The 13,292-nt window shown below is 44.6% G+C and overlaps 1 protein-coding gene across 1 annotated transcript in view; it reads right to left on the bottom strand.

Annotated features, from left to right (window-relative positions):
* Positions 1–217: 217 nt before the first annotated feature.
* Positions 218–13,292, bottom strand: part of LOC129100956 (zinc finger SWIM domain-containing protein 6-like) — a 44,668-nt gene continuing 31,593 nt past the window's right edge. The window contains exons 6-14 of the mRNA XM_054610522.1: positions 13,076–13,246; positions 12,795–12,941; positions 12,210–12,356; positions 11,040–11,300; positions 9,863–9,998; positions 4,403–4,560; positions 4,079–4,242; positions 2,872–2,953; positions 218–2,762 (exon numbers count right to left, since the gene is read on the bottom strand). Coding sequence (XP_054466497.1) covers positions 1,897–2,762; positions 2,872–2,953; positions 4,079–4,242; positions 4,403–4,560; positions 9,863–9,998; positions 11,040–11,300; positions 12,210–12,356; positions 12,795–12,941; positions 13,076–13,246 — 2,132 coding nt within the window. The 3' untranslated portion in view covers positions 218–1,896. The remainder of the gene's footprint in view (positions 2,763–2,871; positions 2,954–4,078; positions 4,243–4,402; positions 4,561–9,862; positions 9,999–11,039; positions 11,301–12,209; positions 12,357–12,794; positions 12,942–13,075; positions 13,247–13,292) is intronic.

The raw sequence follows: 13,292 nt of genomic DNA, 5'->3' as shown, positions 1-13,292 counted from the left end.
CCTATAGTAGTCTACCTCCACCCCTTTTCTAAGCTTTAGTCTCAGCAGGAATGAACAACAATGTCTTTCTCCGCCATCACCGATCTGACTCAACCTGCATTTCATGACGGGATCCAGCGTCTCAAGTATGAACCCATGAGGCCTTGTGAGTCCAAAAAGCAAGGTCAGTCAGTCCTTCTGATATGTTCTGTTTTCAACGAAAGACCAAAAAAAAAAAAAAAAAAAAAAAAAAGACAAAAGAGAGAAGGAGAGCCAGAGAGAGAGATAGAGAGAGAGCAAACTACAGCGGCTTCAAGTATTTCACATTACATAGAATACTCTGTATAAATTAGTTAACATATACTTTCAGATCCTCCATATTCAGACATATACTATGGCATATATACAGAGTACAATAAATGCTCGCTCATGTTGTGTCACGTTTTTTTGTCTTTTTTTTCCTGTAGTCAGTCGATCATTTGTTCCGCCTTTTTCCTGTGTAGAGAAATCCCTGAGAACGTTCTGGTTGACAATTACTGAAGGTTCCACACAATGAACTTTAACAGTAGAGAGTCTAATTTCTATGATTCACATGCACAGAGGGAAATGACACTGGCCTGGTCTGAAAAAATACCGTACAATGGTGGCTGTTGGAGATGAGAGGGGACTGACATACTGACACATTTTCAAGGTCTGTTAGAGCCAATTTATAGGGGGAGTAAGTAAGTACCGATGCCGGGGCAGTGACGTACAGCAGCGCCAAGCTCAGAAACACTGACTCCACATCTCCTCGTAACCTTGGTCTCACTAGTGACTCTTCTGTTTCATTAAAAACTGTCAGCTATCACACAGTAGATGGTACATATCATGATAGCAACAAAGAAAGAAAAAAAGGGTGCAGGTTCAATACCGTATCATGAGGTAGTCGTCTCCCTCTGGGTATCTACTTATTTAGTTAAGAATCACAGCTGTACCACATTACATTAATGGAACAATAATACTCATTATCTTTGTGTAATGTGCCATCAGTGTAGCGCCTGCGTACTGCCCTCTGTCTAAAAACAGGTACTAGTTATGGAGGTGGGGAGGATTACAACGGTAACAACAACACGAGTTAGCTAAGAGCGTTGTTGTGTGTAATGGAGCTAATGCCTGGGACCCAGAGAAAACTAATGGCTGCTCAAGTGCTGCTGCTGCTGCTGCTACTGCTGTGTCTAAAGAAATGCTGATGGCGGCTTTCTGTCAGTGCTAAACCCAAGCTGTGCTGAGCCGAGCCGAGCCGAGCTATGCTGTGCAGTGCTGCCCAGCGCCCACCGGCGAGGGCCTGGACAGAGGGAGGTGCTCTGTGTGGTTTAAAGCCTTAGTTTCTCTTTGAGGATGCTGAGACATAGTTTCTTTTTTTCTTCTTCTTTATGTTTTTTCATGAGCGCTATTGTAAAAGGGCTTCAGCCACTCGACAACATGTAACTCAAGATACACTGGAAAAGGGGGAGAACAAAAAGATGCTTTAAATCATAAAAATAAAAGAACCAAAATTTGTAAAAAAGCCATTTCACTTTTCATTTTTCCTCTCGCACACATGTAGAGAAATACACACAACATTCACAACGTGACAAATTTCCTCTCTTCTGAAAAATAAAAACACTTCTGTACACATAGTAGTAATAATATTATTAATAATAATAATAGTAATAATGTTTATAACAATAACAACAGCAAGAACAATAATACCGCTTGTGGCTCTGTTGATTTTTTTGTCATCTTTTCCTTTCTCATTTTGCTTCATTCTACAAGTCACATCCCTCGTTTTTTACTTGTCTATTTTATTTGTCCAAAAGAAGTTCAAAAGGCAGACTCAAGTTAATAGAAAAGTACTAGAGTGGAGAGGGGAGCCTTCGGCGACTCCCAGCCTCACCCTCAGCCGAACCTCTCCCTCACCAGCATCATTAGTTTCTTTTTGCCCTTGTAGATCTGTTTCAGGTTGTCTATGAACTGGGTGAACTGAATGTGTCCGTCGTGAGCCATCATGAAAGTCTCCCGGGCCTTGCCCAGGAACTCTATGAACTCGCTGTAGTGGCGCGGGCTGATGTGTGTGAGCCGCGAGTGCGTGGTGTTGATGTAAGCCCCGATAGTTGCGTCCAGCAGCTGCCTGAGCGGCGCCTTGTCCAGGGACATCAACTTCCCAGAGTTCCTGCGGCTGTGCAGCGCCGACACCATGCCCGGCGTGGTCAGCGTGCACCGCCGCAAAATGTCCGAAAGCACGGTGGCGCACTTCACGCTCTTGACCACCAGGGGGATGACGGCGGCCAGCTCGTTCTTGCCCAGCGAGTGGCTGAGCGCGCAGGCCCAGAGCACGTCGTTGATGGCCGGGTGCGTGTCCTGGTTGTAACTGAGGTTCAGGTGAGCCATGGCTAACGTGGCCAGCTTGTACGCCCGCATCGGGTAACCGCGGTGTTCCATGTAGCGCGCTATGGTGAACAGCTGCGTGTAGCTCATCCCTGTCGCCGCCGCGTCCAGTACAATCTGGTAGGCTGTCTCGAAGGCAATGTGGTCCTTTTCACAGAGGGTAAGAGCAGAGAGGGCGCAGTTCTGGGGGTCCTTCATGGCACATTGCAGGGCGAGGGTGCGTGCGGATGAAGCCAGGTTCTCCTGCTGGTGGCAGTCCAGGTGGAGGCGGACGATGGTGCTGTTGGACATGACAGTGGTGGCCACGATACTGGTGGCTTCTGTGGGGGTGAAGAGGGTGAACCAGCTCTGCATGATGCTGTCCAGTGCGTACACACCTGAGGGACACAAACAGGACAGAGTGAAGAGATTGGAAGATGAAGTGATTAGATCGAGCACGTTGTGAAATAAAGAAACAGACACATTCAAGAAGCCAGGCACACTTACCCACTTCAGTGGCACACGTGACTAACCAGCGCACCATCTCCCTCCTCCTCCAGTTTAGTGTGGACAGAGTTATTCTCATCACCTGAGGAAGATGGAAAAGAAAGGAGGACTGACAGGTGAGTTGGAGAGGAAATACTTGAAACAACATAAAACTTGGAACATCTCTGGAGTATGGTTGAATGACTGTAAGGGCACAGATTGTATTAGATTTTCAACAACCATTAAACAGGGACTTATTTTTCCATGGTTGACTTTCATCAAAGATACTCAAACCTTCTTTCTGTTTCACTTCACATTTCTATATCATTACTGGCTTAGGGACACAGATGTGATGAGGATGACAAACCCTCAATCAAACCATCAAAGTAAATACCTATATTACACGTATGGGGACATTACAAGGAATGTAGTCCAAGATCAGTTTAGCTTCCTACAGCAGTACAGGTTTAATTGACAGACGTCAAGAAATATCTGTGTAAAATCCAAATAACACAATCACCCTTTACAAAGTTCACAATCAAAATAAAGATTGACTGCAAATAAAAATTGTAATGGTTTTTCCTGTGACGGAAGATTTCAGAACGCTTATGGATACACAGTGCTGTATCTGTAATGGTATATGGTGGACATCTCATGGGAGTCTTGAGGCCTGGTGATCGAGCTGCACGTTCGAATAACAGTCATGGAATATAGGGCCGTTAAACAGGAACAACTGCACCCTGTGGTGCAGATACAGTTACCTTACTATGTTCCCATATTCCAAGACAATAATGCCACCACAACCTTTTAGAATTGAATGAATACCAGAATAAAGTCCTTCCATAGACAGATCTCAACAAAAGTGAATCATTATAGCAATATTAGTAGTAGATTTCATACTCAGAAGCTGTAAACTCTCCCTATACAAAAATGATCAAATATCTATAATTTCAAGAAAATCAAAGGAGTTTCATAGCTGTTACTAAGAGTAACAGTAGCCTCATAGGGACCTGATTTGGGTGAAATAACACTTACACACATAATAATACTTTTGTTTTAGTTGTCATTCCTCTCCAGTCTCAAATGGTTTTGCTGAACCTTAAAATTAGAGCGACCTGCTGTAAACATGCGTACAAAATCACAACCTGACCTGACAGCTTCCTAAAAAGGTGCCGATAAATATACAGCTGTACCCGTTTTGACAAACAACGTGGGCGTGTTCCCGTACCTGCAGTCCCAGCTCCAGAGAGACTTTGAGAAGCGTGATGTCAGGCAGGCTGTCCATCAGCGTGGCGATCTTGAACGCATCTTGTGCCAGTTTGAAGATGTGAGACGAGGAGTGAATGTTTTTCTGGATTGACTCCAGGACTGTCTCGAGCCTGCGACTGTCACCTAGAAGGGATTCGAACAGAAGGGAAACACTTCAGACTGCGTTGCCGATACTATCTGAGAGCATTCACTAACACTGAGTAAGTTAGCAGCATAAACCATTTTTTTTTTTCTGTGTACAATATGTGTTTTCTCCTGTGTGTGTTTGGGAATATCTCCGTACCTTTGGCAGCAGTGAGCATGGTGGAGGCCAGCTCACACTGCTGAGACTCTATGTGGCTCAGGGTGAACCAGCGCGGGTAGCGGTTGGGCACCACAGACACGATGTGGTGGGGTCGTGACAGGTCACCGGATGAGGCCGTCGACTCCAACACGGGCAACCTGATGGAGAGACAGACACAGAAAATTAGATCCACGTAACGCTCGTTATGAATTGAGCATTCAACAGAGTACAAAAAAGAATAACGTTGGCTTAAGAAAGACAGAGTGGCAGAGAAATAGAGTGAATGATAACCAGAGAGACACCAAAGGTCCACAAATCATCAAAAACAGAGTAGATCAGACGGACAGAAATACTGTACAGACGGAGAAAGTCTTCATTATGATGGACTGAAAGTGACTTCAAAATGAAAATGGCTTTCGCGATCACAGGGGGATTACAGTTAGCCTATTCCTGCAATTTACTTCCAGAGTAGTATCTAATCACCTAGAAACCAAGGTATAATTAGTATTTTCTTCACTCTAATTGGTAATAATGAAGGCAGAGCCGTGCAACACCTGCTAGTGGATGAAGGAGCTCCACTAGTTTCTCTCTCTCGCTCTCTCTCATTATAATAATACAGACTGGGCCAAGTCTTCGCCAGCACCACCACCATTACCACTGTGGCCGGCTCATCTCCTATTCTGCTTCACTTCTCTTCCCAGCACTCTCCCACCTCAGTTTCAAAGGTCTTCTTTCCTTCAGAAGACAGCACAACCTGGCCTTCTCTCAGCCAATCACAAAGCTAATTGAGTCCGTGGGGAAATTAAGGGATTCACCTTCCAGCCCCGTAAGGCTGGACACACATCAAACAAATACCGACACACATGAATGAAGAGTGCCAGCACACACAGACACACACACGCTCAGATAGACACACACACACACACACACACACACACACACACACACACACACACACACACACACACACACACACACACACACACACACACACACCCCCTTTTTGAAAACACATCAAAGCAGCCCGGTAAAAGCAATGTGACGCTAAATGCCAGTTTCAATTTCAGAGCAAAGTGCATGTGATATTGTTGCCACCCGAGTGAAGGCATGCACGAAAAAACAGCCTCTTCTTCACTCGCTTTTGCCCAAGAGGGCACAATCGGGGCTCGTTCTTTCGGAAAAAGAGAGAGGGAGGGTAACGAAAAACCCTGTCGAGATGCGTGTGAGTGTGAACACTGACACTTGGTGTAAAGCGGAGATGTTTGGAAGCCGTGGCAACAGCCGGGTTCATTCCACACACATCTAAAGAGCTGCTAAAAGCTTCCACCACACTGGGGCCTTCTGGAAGATTCCTGGGGTGTAGCAAAGCAAAAAAAAGCAAAAAAAGTTCCCTGGGTAAAGATGGAGGCCTCATCAACATTCCTGTCTTTGTTTGGGTTTTCACCGGAGAGCCAGAGGCCTCCATTGGATAGGAGCTTGAGAGGCCTGGGTTGATGAAAAAAAAAAGCTCCTCCAAATGTTGGGAAGGGAAAATCGTTACTGGGCTATTGTTCCATGAGAAACAAGCAAAAAATATATAGATTAATGATAAAAATAAAATGCCTAATTGACCACTGTGATGCATTCAATCCCAGCACAAGTACAGCATATCGTGCTATGGGTGCATTCCCATTGAGGAAGCTTATAAACTACTGCAAAATGGTGCACGCTGGTTATAAACATGATCATCCTCTCCAAGCAATAACACTATACAAACTCTCAACTCAATGACAAGCGTGCCTAAAACATCAAATTAAAGTCGTATGTCTTCACAGCACTGCCTTGGCATGGAGTATTATCAATGTTATGTAAAACACTAACAGTGAGCTGGAAGCGGCAATCGATCCCTGTGTGAGTCAGTGAGAGGGAGGGGGGGCAGCTTTGGTGTCAAACGGGTCCCGTGGCACTGTAGCACCCTATCACATCTGAAAGCAGCACGGCAGCAGGGCAGCACTCATCGTACCAGAAATAGGAGGGAGTCGGCAGGGGACCATGGAAGTGAAAGTGAGGAGGAAAGAACCAGACGTTGATAAAAAGCAGTCAAGCCAGATTTTACCTAAATCCTGAGGCCCTCGGGGAGTTCTGGTCAGCATCACCATGACTACTGACCCCTCTAACTCACACTCCTTTCCCCCTCTGACTGTAAACACGCTTCACTTCTATAATCCATCAAGCCCACATCTATCAGCTAAGTGTCACATCCGCTGGATGACCTCCACTCTATACACAAACCCAAAGTTGAAAACTTACGCCTGACAGCAGGGATCAAGTCCTGCATGACCCAAAACGTAACACCTCATTTTAGTTCCCTCCCTCTTAAGGGCCTTGGATGTTTGAAATAACGTCTGCTTTGGGTGAAGCATAGTTTTCAACACAGCAAATCAGAAAGTCCTCACTGTGAGGTGAAAAACTCTAGGAAAATATCCTTCATTTTATCTTGACCTATGTGCAATTTTTTTTGTTTTTCCAAGAGGTGTGAAACAATTTTCTTGAGCACAGAGGGGCTGTAGGATTTACTCGGATTCAGGTGTATAATCTTTAAACTGAATTAAAACAAACAGAAAATATTAAACTACACATACTTGCACAATGATACTCTCCAACCTGGGGTATCTTTGATAAACACACATTCTGATATTGCTCCATTGTTTCCAATAAGTGGTCCAATAGTTATTATTATTATTATTACTAGCATTATTATTATTATTATTATTATAAGTAGTAGTAGTATCACTATAATCCTCATCATTAAAATGATTATCATCTGTGTGTGTTTGTGTTACTGTATGTGTTTTAGTACACTCAAGTTAAGTACTTAGGAACAATTTTGAGGTACTTGCACTTCAGTTGCTTGAGTACTTCTACTTTCTGCTACAACTGCATATTATAAAACTTCACTACATTTCAGAGGGAAAAATATAGTGGATTTTTTAAACCCCTACATTTATTTGCCAGTAATAGTTACTGGTTACTTTTCAGATAAGGGTTTCATATACAGAGCATCAGTTTATAAAATATGATGCACTGCAACATTACCCAAGATTATGGGATGCATCTAGCTTCACCTGAGCCAGATGTTGCTAAAATGCTGCTTACATGAGAGTATTTTTCAGGGTGGTATAGCTACTTTTACTTAGGGAAATTAGACTAGTTTTAACGACTAGGACTCCCTGCATCTTAATTTTTTCTTTATCTCTTTTTTCAATAATACAATTTGCATCTTAAAGTGATGAAAAATATTCAAAAAGTATAATACTTTCAGGGGTAATCAGACTGTGTAGGGTAACACAGGTTGGCCTAACATAAAGACAAAGCCATGACAGCCACCTGTGAGCGTCACTGGATTGTCATTGTATGAGTTTATCCCCAGACTACAGACACAATATACAGCGCTGTATATATAAAGATAATGGATGAGGCAGAAGATCAAAGGTTGTGGAATACAGCGAGGATCTAAATTCATTAGCATTGGAACTGGTATCTCATATGGAAATCTCCTATGAAAACAGGCGGCAGGGATTTGTCTCTCTGGCTTCTAAAGAGTTGCAATAAGGACAGTTTCTGGAGAGGCAGCGAGCTTCTTCCTCTTCTTCTTCTTCTTCTTCTTCTTCTTGTGTGACTGCAGTCAAATTCTGGGCAGCGTGTGAACCAGTAGGCAGCTCCTCTGTTTTTGTTGTTGGCCGCTCACACCAAGCCATCTCTCAGCATATGCTGCTCTCACACGCTTTAATTAACTTCATGCGCATACACAGACATACACACACTAATACTGGATATGCATTTGTGTATGGAGGCAGTCTGACTTTATCGCATTAAAAAGAAAAAAAAGAAAAGCTGGTTTGAGAGCAACTGTGAAGGAGAAAACAAATAGAGAAAGCAAGTAAAAAAAGTGTGTGTGTGTGTGTGTGTTTGTGTAAATGAGCGAGTGAGACTCTCTCTCTCTCCTTGTATCAATGATAGTGTTATAATGGGTCCATTAAAATAGCCCTGGTTCCTTTACCTCCTCCTCTATATTTAACTGTCCGCCGTCCCGTGGGAGCGGGGAGGTATATGCTATCATATTACTCCACGCTACATTACACACATTCATTATGTGCTGAGTAGACACCCCTGGCTCCCAGGAGCACCCATAAGTGGCCATATTATTCTAAATCGCCGGTTTCACACCACAGGAGTGAGGATGGAGGAGGCAAGGGGAGGAAATGGGGAAGGTGAAGGGAAGTAGCGAGGTAGGGAGGGTAGCCGCTGACTCAGGGAAAACAGGTTTTGGGACTCGGGTTTAGTGGCAAGGAAGGGGACACTGAGCGGTTGGACGCGCAACCTTGAAACCACACAGCACCCCGTAAAGGAGAAAGCCAACAGTGTTGTTTTGGTTTATTTCAACTCCTGACGCCTCCTAACTGGAGCAAAGTGCGAAGGATGCGTCTGTTTTCCTTTTGTTCCACATTTGTCCGGCTGTGACACGCGGTGGTACGAGCCAGAAAAAAACCAAAACACACTTATCATTCATTCATTAATCATTTGCCAGTTTCTCAGCGATGGACTCTGAGAAGCTTTGTAGAAACACAACACACATCTTTCCCACACTGCCCTCTCCCTGTTGGCCCTGTGTGTGTGTGTGTGTGTGTGTGTGTGTGTGTGTGTGTGTGTGTGTGTGTGTGTGTGTGTGTGTGTGTGTGTGCGCGCTTCTTCCTCATTACAGCCACACTAATTACACTCTCATTAATTTAATTAATATTCACTGATCCAGCTCCCACTAGTCACAACATCAAAACACAGCAGCGCAGACTGATTAACACACATACACATGTACGCATTGTCCACAGATGAATACACACAGGAGCTTAATATAGAAAGATCACATGGAAAATGCCCACAAACAGACCTACAAACGGGGCAGAACCCTGACTAATCACACGTAAACACACAGACAAAATGCTCTGTATTTTTACCATCCTCTGATGATAACCATGATCCAGCCATGATGACTGATTTTAAATATTGGGGAGAGCATGCACTGGTCTCCACAGGAACAGGAGGGATGTTACCTTTTAACTTTGTAGCTATGTTTGTTTAGTCAAAACATATAATAAAACATTTCAGAGTTTGAATCTTAATGTGATCCTCCAGTTTCAGGTGGTTTAAAGTCAGATGATCCCATTAAATTTGAAGTTTTAGTCTTTGCTTAACAAAAACAGACTCATTTTGTGAGTAACCCGCCAACATGTTTAAGAGTTTTTTCCGTAGTCAATTTTTTAAAGGCTCCATTAGCCTTAACTTGGGAGGATTTGCTTAATCCGAAGATCAGCATTTAAAATCTCCACATGAAAATCAATAAAATGTGATTTACAAGGTTTTGACATGATGACAGCAACACACACGCACACACCAAAAGCGCACACGCATACACTTGGGACCTACCGCATGGCTCTCAGTGCAATTTTGTACGCCAGTTCAGCGTCGTGAGGTAGGAGAGAGGTAAAGAGATAGCGGGCGAAGGTGTGCATGGGGACACTCTCTCTGTGGACGATCTCTCCAAGGCCAGAGTACGGCCCAGCTGCTCCAAAAGGAAAGAAAACAAACACAGGGAAAAAAAGGGGGGGTTTGTTTTAAATGACGGAACAAAGAGGTGGAAGAAATTCACTAATAATACAATTATCTGTCTCCTCAGGTCAATAAATGTAATAGTATAGTATTAAGCTTATGGTATAAACAGACAACAAAGAATACGTTCATTTTCATTTTGTTGTGTATGGAGTAGCACACTGAGGAGTGACTTATCCCTCACAGCCAGGAAGAGGCAAAGCCACGCGGCATTAAAACAAGCTGTGACGTCAAAAAACCATATGGTTGTGTGTGTGTGTGTGTGTGTGTGTGTGTGTGTGTGTGTGTGTGTGTGTGTGTGTGTGTGTGTGTGTGTGTGTGTGTGTGTGAAGACTGCGCCTCGCACTCCCTCCCTCCCCCTCCCCCGTCTCTTCCTGCACTTCCCCTCGTCTCTGGTGGGTTATTTTAAACCCCAACAGGCTCCTAAGCCACAGACCACATCACACAGTGGCGCGGCTGCAGCCTCCAGGGGCCCTAGGAGGCCTCTGAGCTTGGTGCTCTATTGGTGACGGAGCCAGAGGTGGGTGGTCGCGCCAGGCCGAGGCAGGGCTAGGGTTTGGGTGGGGACTGGGGTTGAGTTTGACTGGGCCGAGGAATTGCTGCCTCCTCCTCCTCCTCCTCCCTTTCCCATAACCAAACCTCACTCTGCTCCAGCCCCGGCCCTGTAAATGTACACACTGCTGTGTGTGCACGCATGTGTGTGCTGACACAATACCTCTGGTGTTACTGTGTAAAGAGCTCATTTTGGTCTGGCCCAGGGCAGCTCAGCCTCTATTTGCACCACAAAATGAAAGGATAATAAATAGTGAGACAGAGTCCAATGTGTTTTTTCCTGTTTTAGCAAGAATGTGTAGGCCCCCGTGCGTGGGAGGGACAGAAAGGAAAGACACAGAGGAGGTGTGTCTATGTGTGTCTGTTTGTGTGGAGGCTGCTGGGATATGTAAATGAAATAAAGGGACAGTACGGGTGAAGTATTATCAGTCAGCTCCCTCACCCTCTAGCAGAAAGACGGCCTGTTTACGGAAGATTTTGACCAGGGAGTCGTCCAGCTCCACTTCCTGCAGCTTGGCCAATAGCTGCTCTTCATTGCGACACACCTTCTCCTGAGCGTACAGACCGTCAGGCATCACCCGCTGCTGGCCCAAGCCAATCAGAGCCGTCTCCACCGCCAGCGCCACGTATGATTCGCCGTCTCCCAACAATCGCTGCACGGGCATCCGCTGGAGCTCCGCTCGGCTCACAACACTGGAGCAGTCTGTGGGGAAGAGAGGGGAAAGTTAGATAACTGAAACAGGGTCGGCAGAAAGTGGTAGTCAATGTCTGTGTTATTCTCTGAGGTTTTGGTCACTAGATGAGTCTGTCCCATATGGAAAACCACTGTGTCAGTCACATAGCAGAGGTCTGAACCCAGCGACCATCCAAAATAAAGACCAACGCCTCAGGAGTATTCCTCTGTAATTCTCTACCTCAGAGGAGAGGGCTATTTCTGTGAGCAGGGGAGGCAACAAGGGACAGAGCGATTGTGGAGCGTAGGAGAGGAGAATTGAAAAATAAAAAAATACATGAGGGGAGGCATGATAAGAGAAGACAAAGAGACTGAAGGTGAATCTGCACTTAAACTACGCCTTCATCTGCATTCTAATGCAGTCGAGAAATATGAGAGACCTGAAAAATAAGTCTTATTATGCAGCTATATAGACTAGAAATGACTCAACTGTAGTCAACAGGGCAGGGATGTGAGTATAAATCATGCATTTTGTCATCGCATATTAAAAATCAACCCCTTAATAATATACAGCATGTTGAAAAAATGTCATTTTCAAAAACATCCGTGTATAAATATCCAAATGTAGTTTGTCCTTCATGATAATGGCCCTGTTCATTTTGCATAAGGCTATACTTATAGTGTTGTTTTTCTGTGTGTCGGTAAGGTTGCTCTTGTATTCAGTATGTTATTATACAGTACATGTCATAAATCATATACAAATCATATAGTACAAGTGTGGTTATAAGGAAGCACAGACAAAACATACGGCATGATCTTTTGGCTTTGTGTTGGCTCAGAAAGTATTGTTTTATGTGCTGCCATAAAGCCAGAGCTATATTCAAGTACATGTATGCATGTGTTTTATTCAGTCTGCCAGTTACTGTGAGTCATCAGCACCTGAGAGGTCTAAGCAGGTGTTGGAGCCCTCCTCTCCCCCTCGTCCCGACTCCGTCAGGGTGCTGAACAGTGTACCGATGGGATCCAGGGGGTGTCCCACCCAGCCCTCCATGTTGGTTATGGAGGTATGGCCTTTATGGAGCAACTCTGAGACAAGACAGAGCATAAAAAGACACAGTTAACAAAAGAAAAACACATATCAATGTCCTTCACCAACCAGAACAATTATAAAAACATTCTAACATAACCAGACCTTCGTCAAATTAAATGGACAGGGAATAAAAATCTGAATGAAAGAAGGAAAGGAAAGAAGTTATTTCAACGAAAACACAACATCTTTTTCTCTTTGCTACCGGCAATTAATTACTCCATCTTCCAAAAATTGATGACTTGAAAACAAGCTTTGCCAATGGCGGATTTGGGAGAAATTTCTCCTTCCCTCGTCTGTCCACATTTATTTTTTCCTTTGCAATATAGGGTATTTATGTAGGGGAGGGAGGAAGGATGGTGGTGGTGGTTGTATTTAGAGTAAGTGAGAATGGTTTGTTTGCTAATTTGTATTCTGACAAAAAAAACTAGCTTCACCTTTCTTGTGTCGACGGAAGTGCTCCAGTTGCCTCTGCTGTTGCCGCCGTAACGTGTTGACTACGGCGATGGCCAGTCGGAGGGCTTCTCTTGGGTACCCGTGCGAGCGCAGGGCATCCACACGGGCACAGGCTGTTGGGACGTGTTCTTAAAGAGAAAGACTAAGTTTTACTCCAATGTTTTTCCCCTGGCTTCTGTACATTATCGGTCCAACTCACTGTGTATAAATAACTCATCTGACACGTGTGCTCACACACACACCTACATGCACATAGACTCACCGTGCCACAAGGGCCAGCCGCGTGTGTCAAAGAGGGAGCCGTCCTGGTTGTCATGGTAACAGTAGTTGGCATAGAGGTCACTGGCGATAATGTGCTGGAGGTGTCGGTCCTGCCAGTGCAGGTCACAGGCCTCAATGGCCCGTGTGAACACAGTCCTGTGGGGGCGCATCTCTGCAGCAGAAGAAGAAGGAGAAGGGAAGGTGTGAGAAGATTCAAT

Source organism: Anoplopoma fimbria, chromosome 13 (assembly GCF_027596085.1).
Source record: "Anoplopoma fimbria isolate UVic2021 breed Golden Eagle Sablefish chromosome 13, Afim_UVic_2022, whole genome shotgun sequence".
NCBI lineage: Eukaryota > Metazoa > Chordata > Actinopteri > Perciformes > Anoplopomatidae > Anoplopoma > Anoplopoma fimbria.
This window is presented reverse-complemented; position numbering and strand designations above follow the sequence as displayed.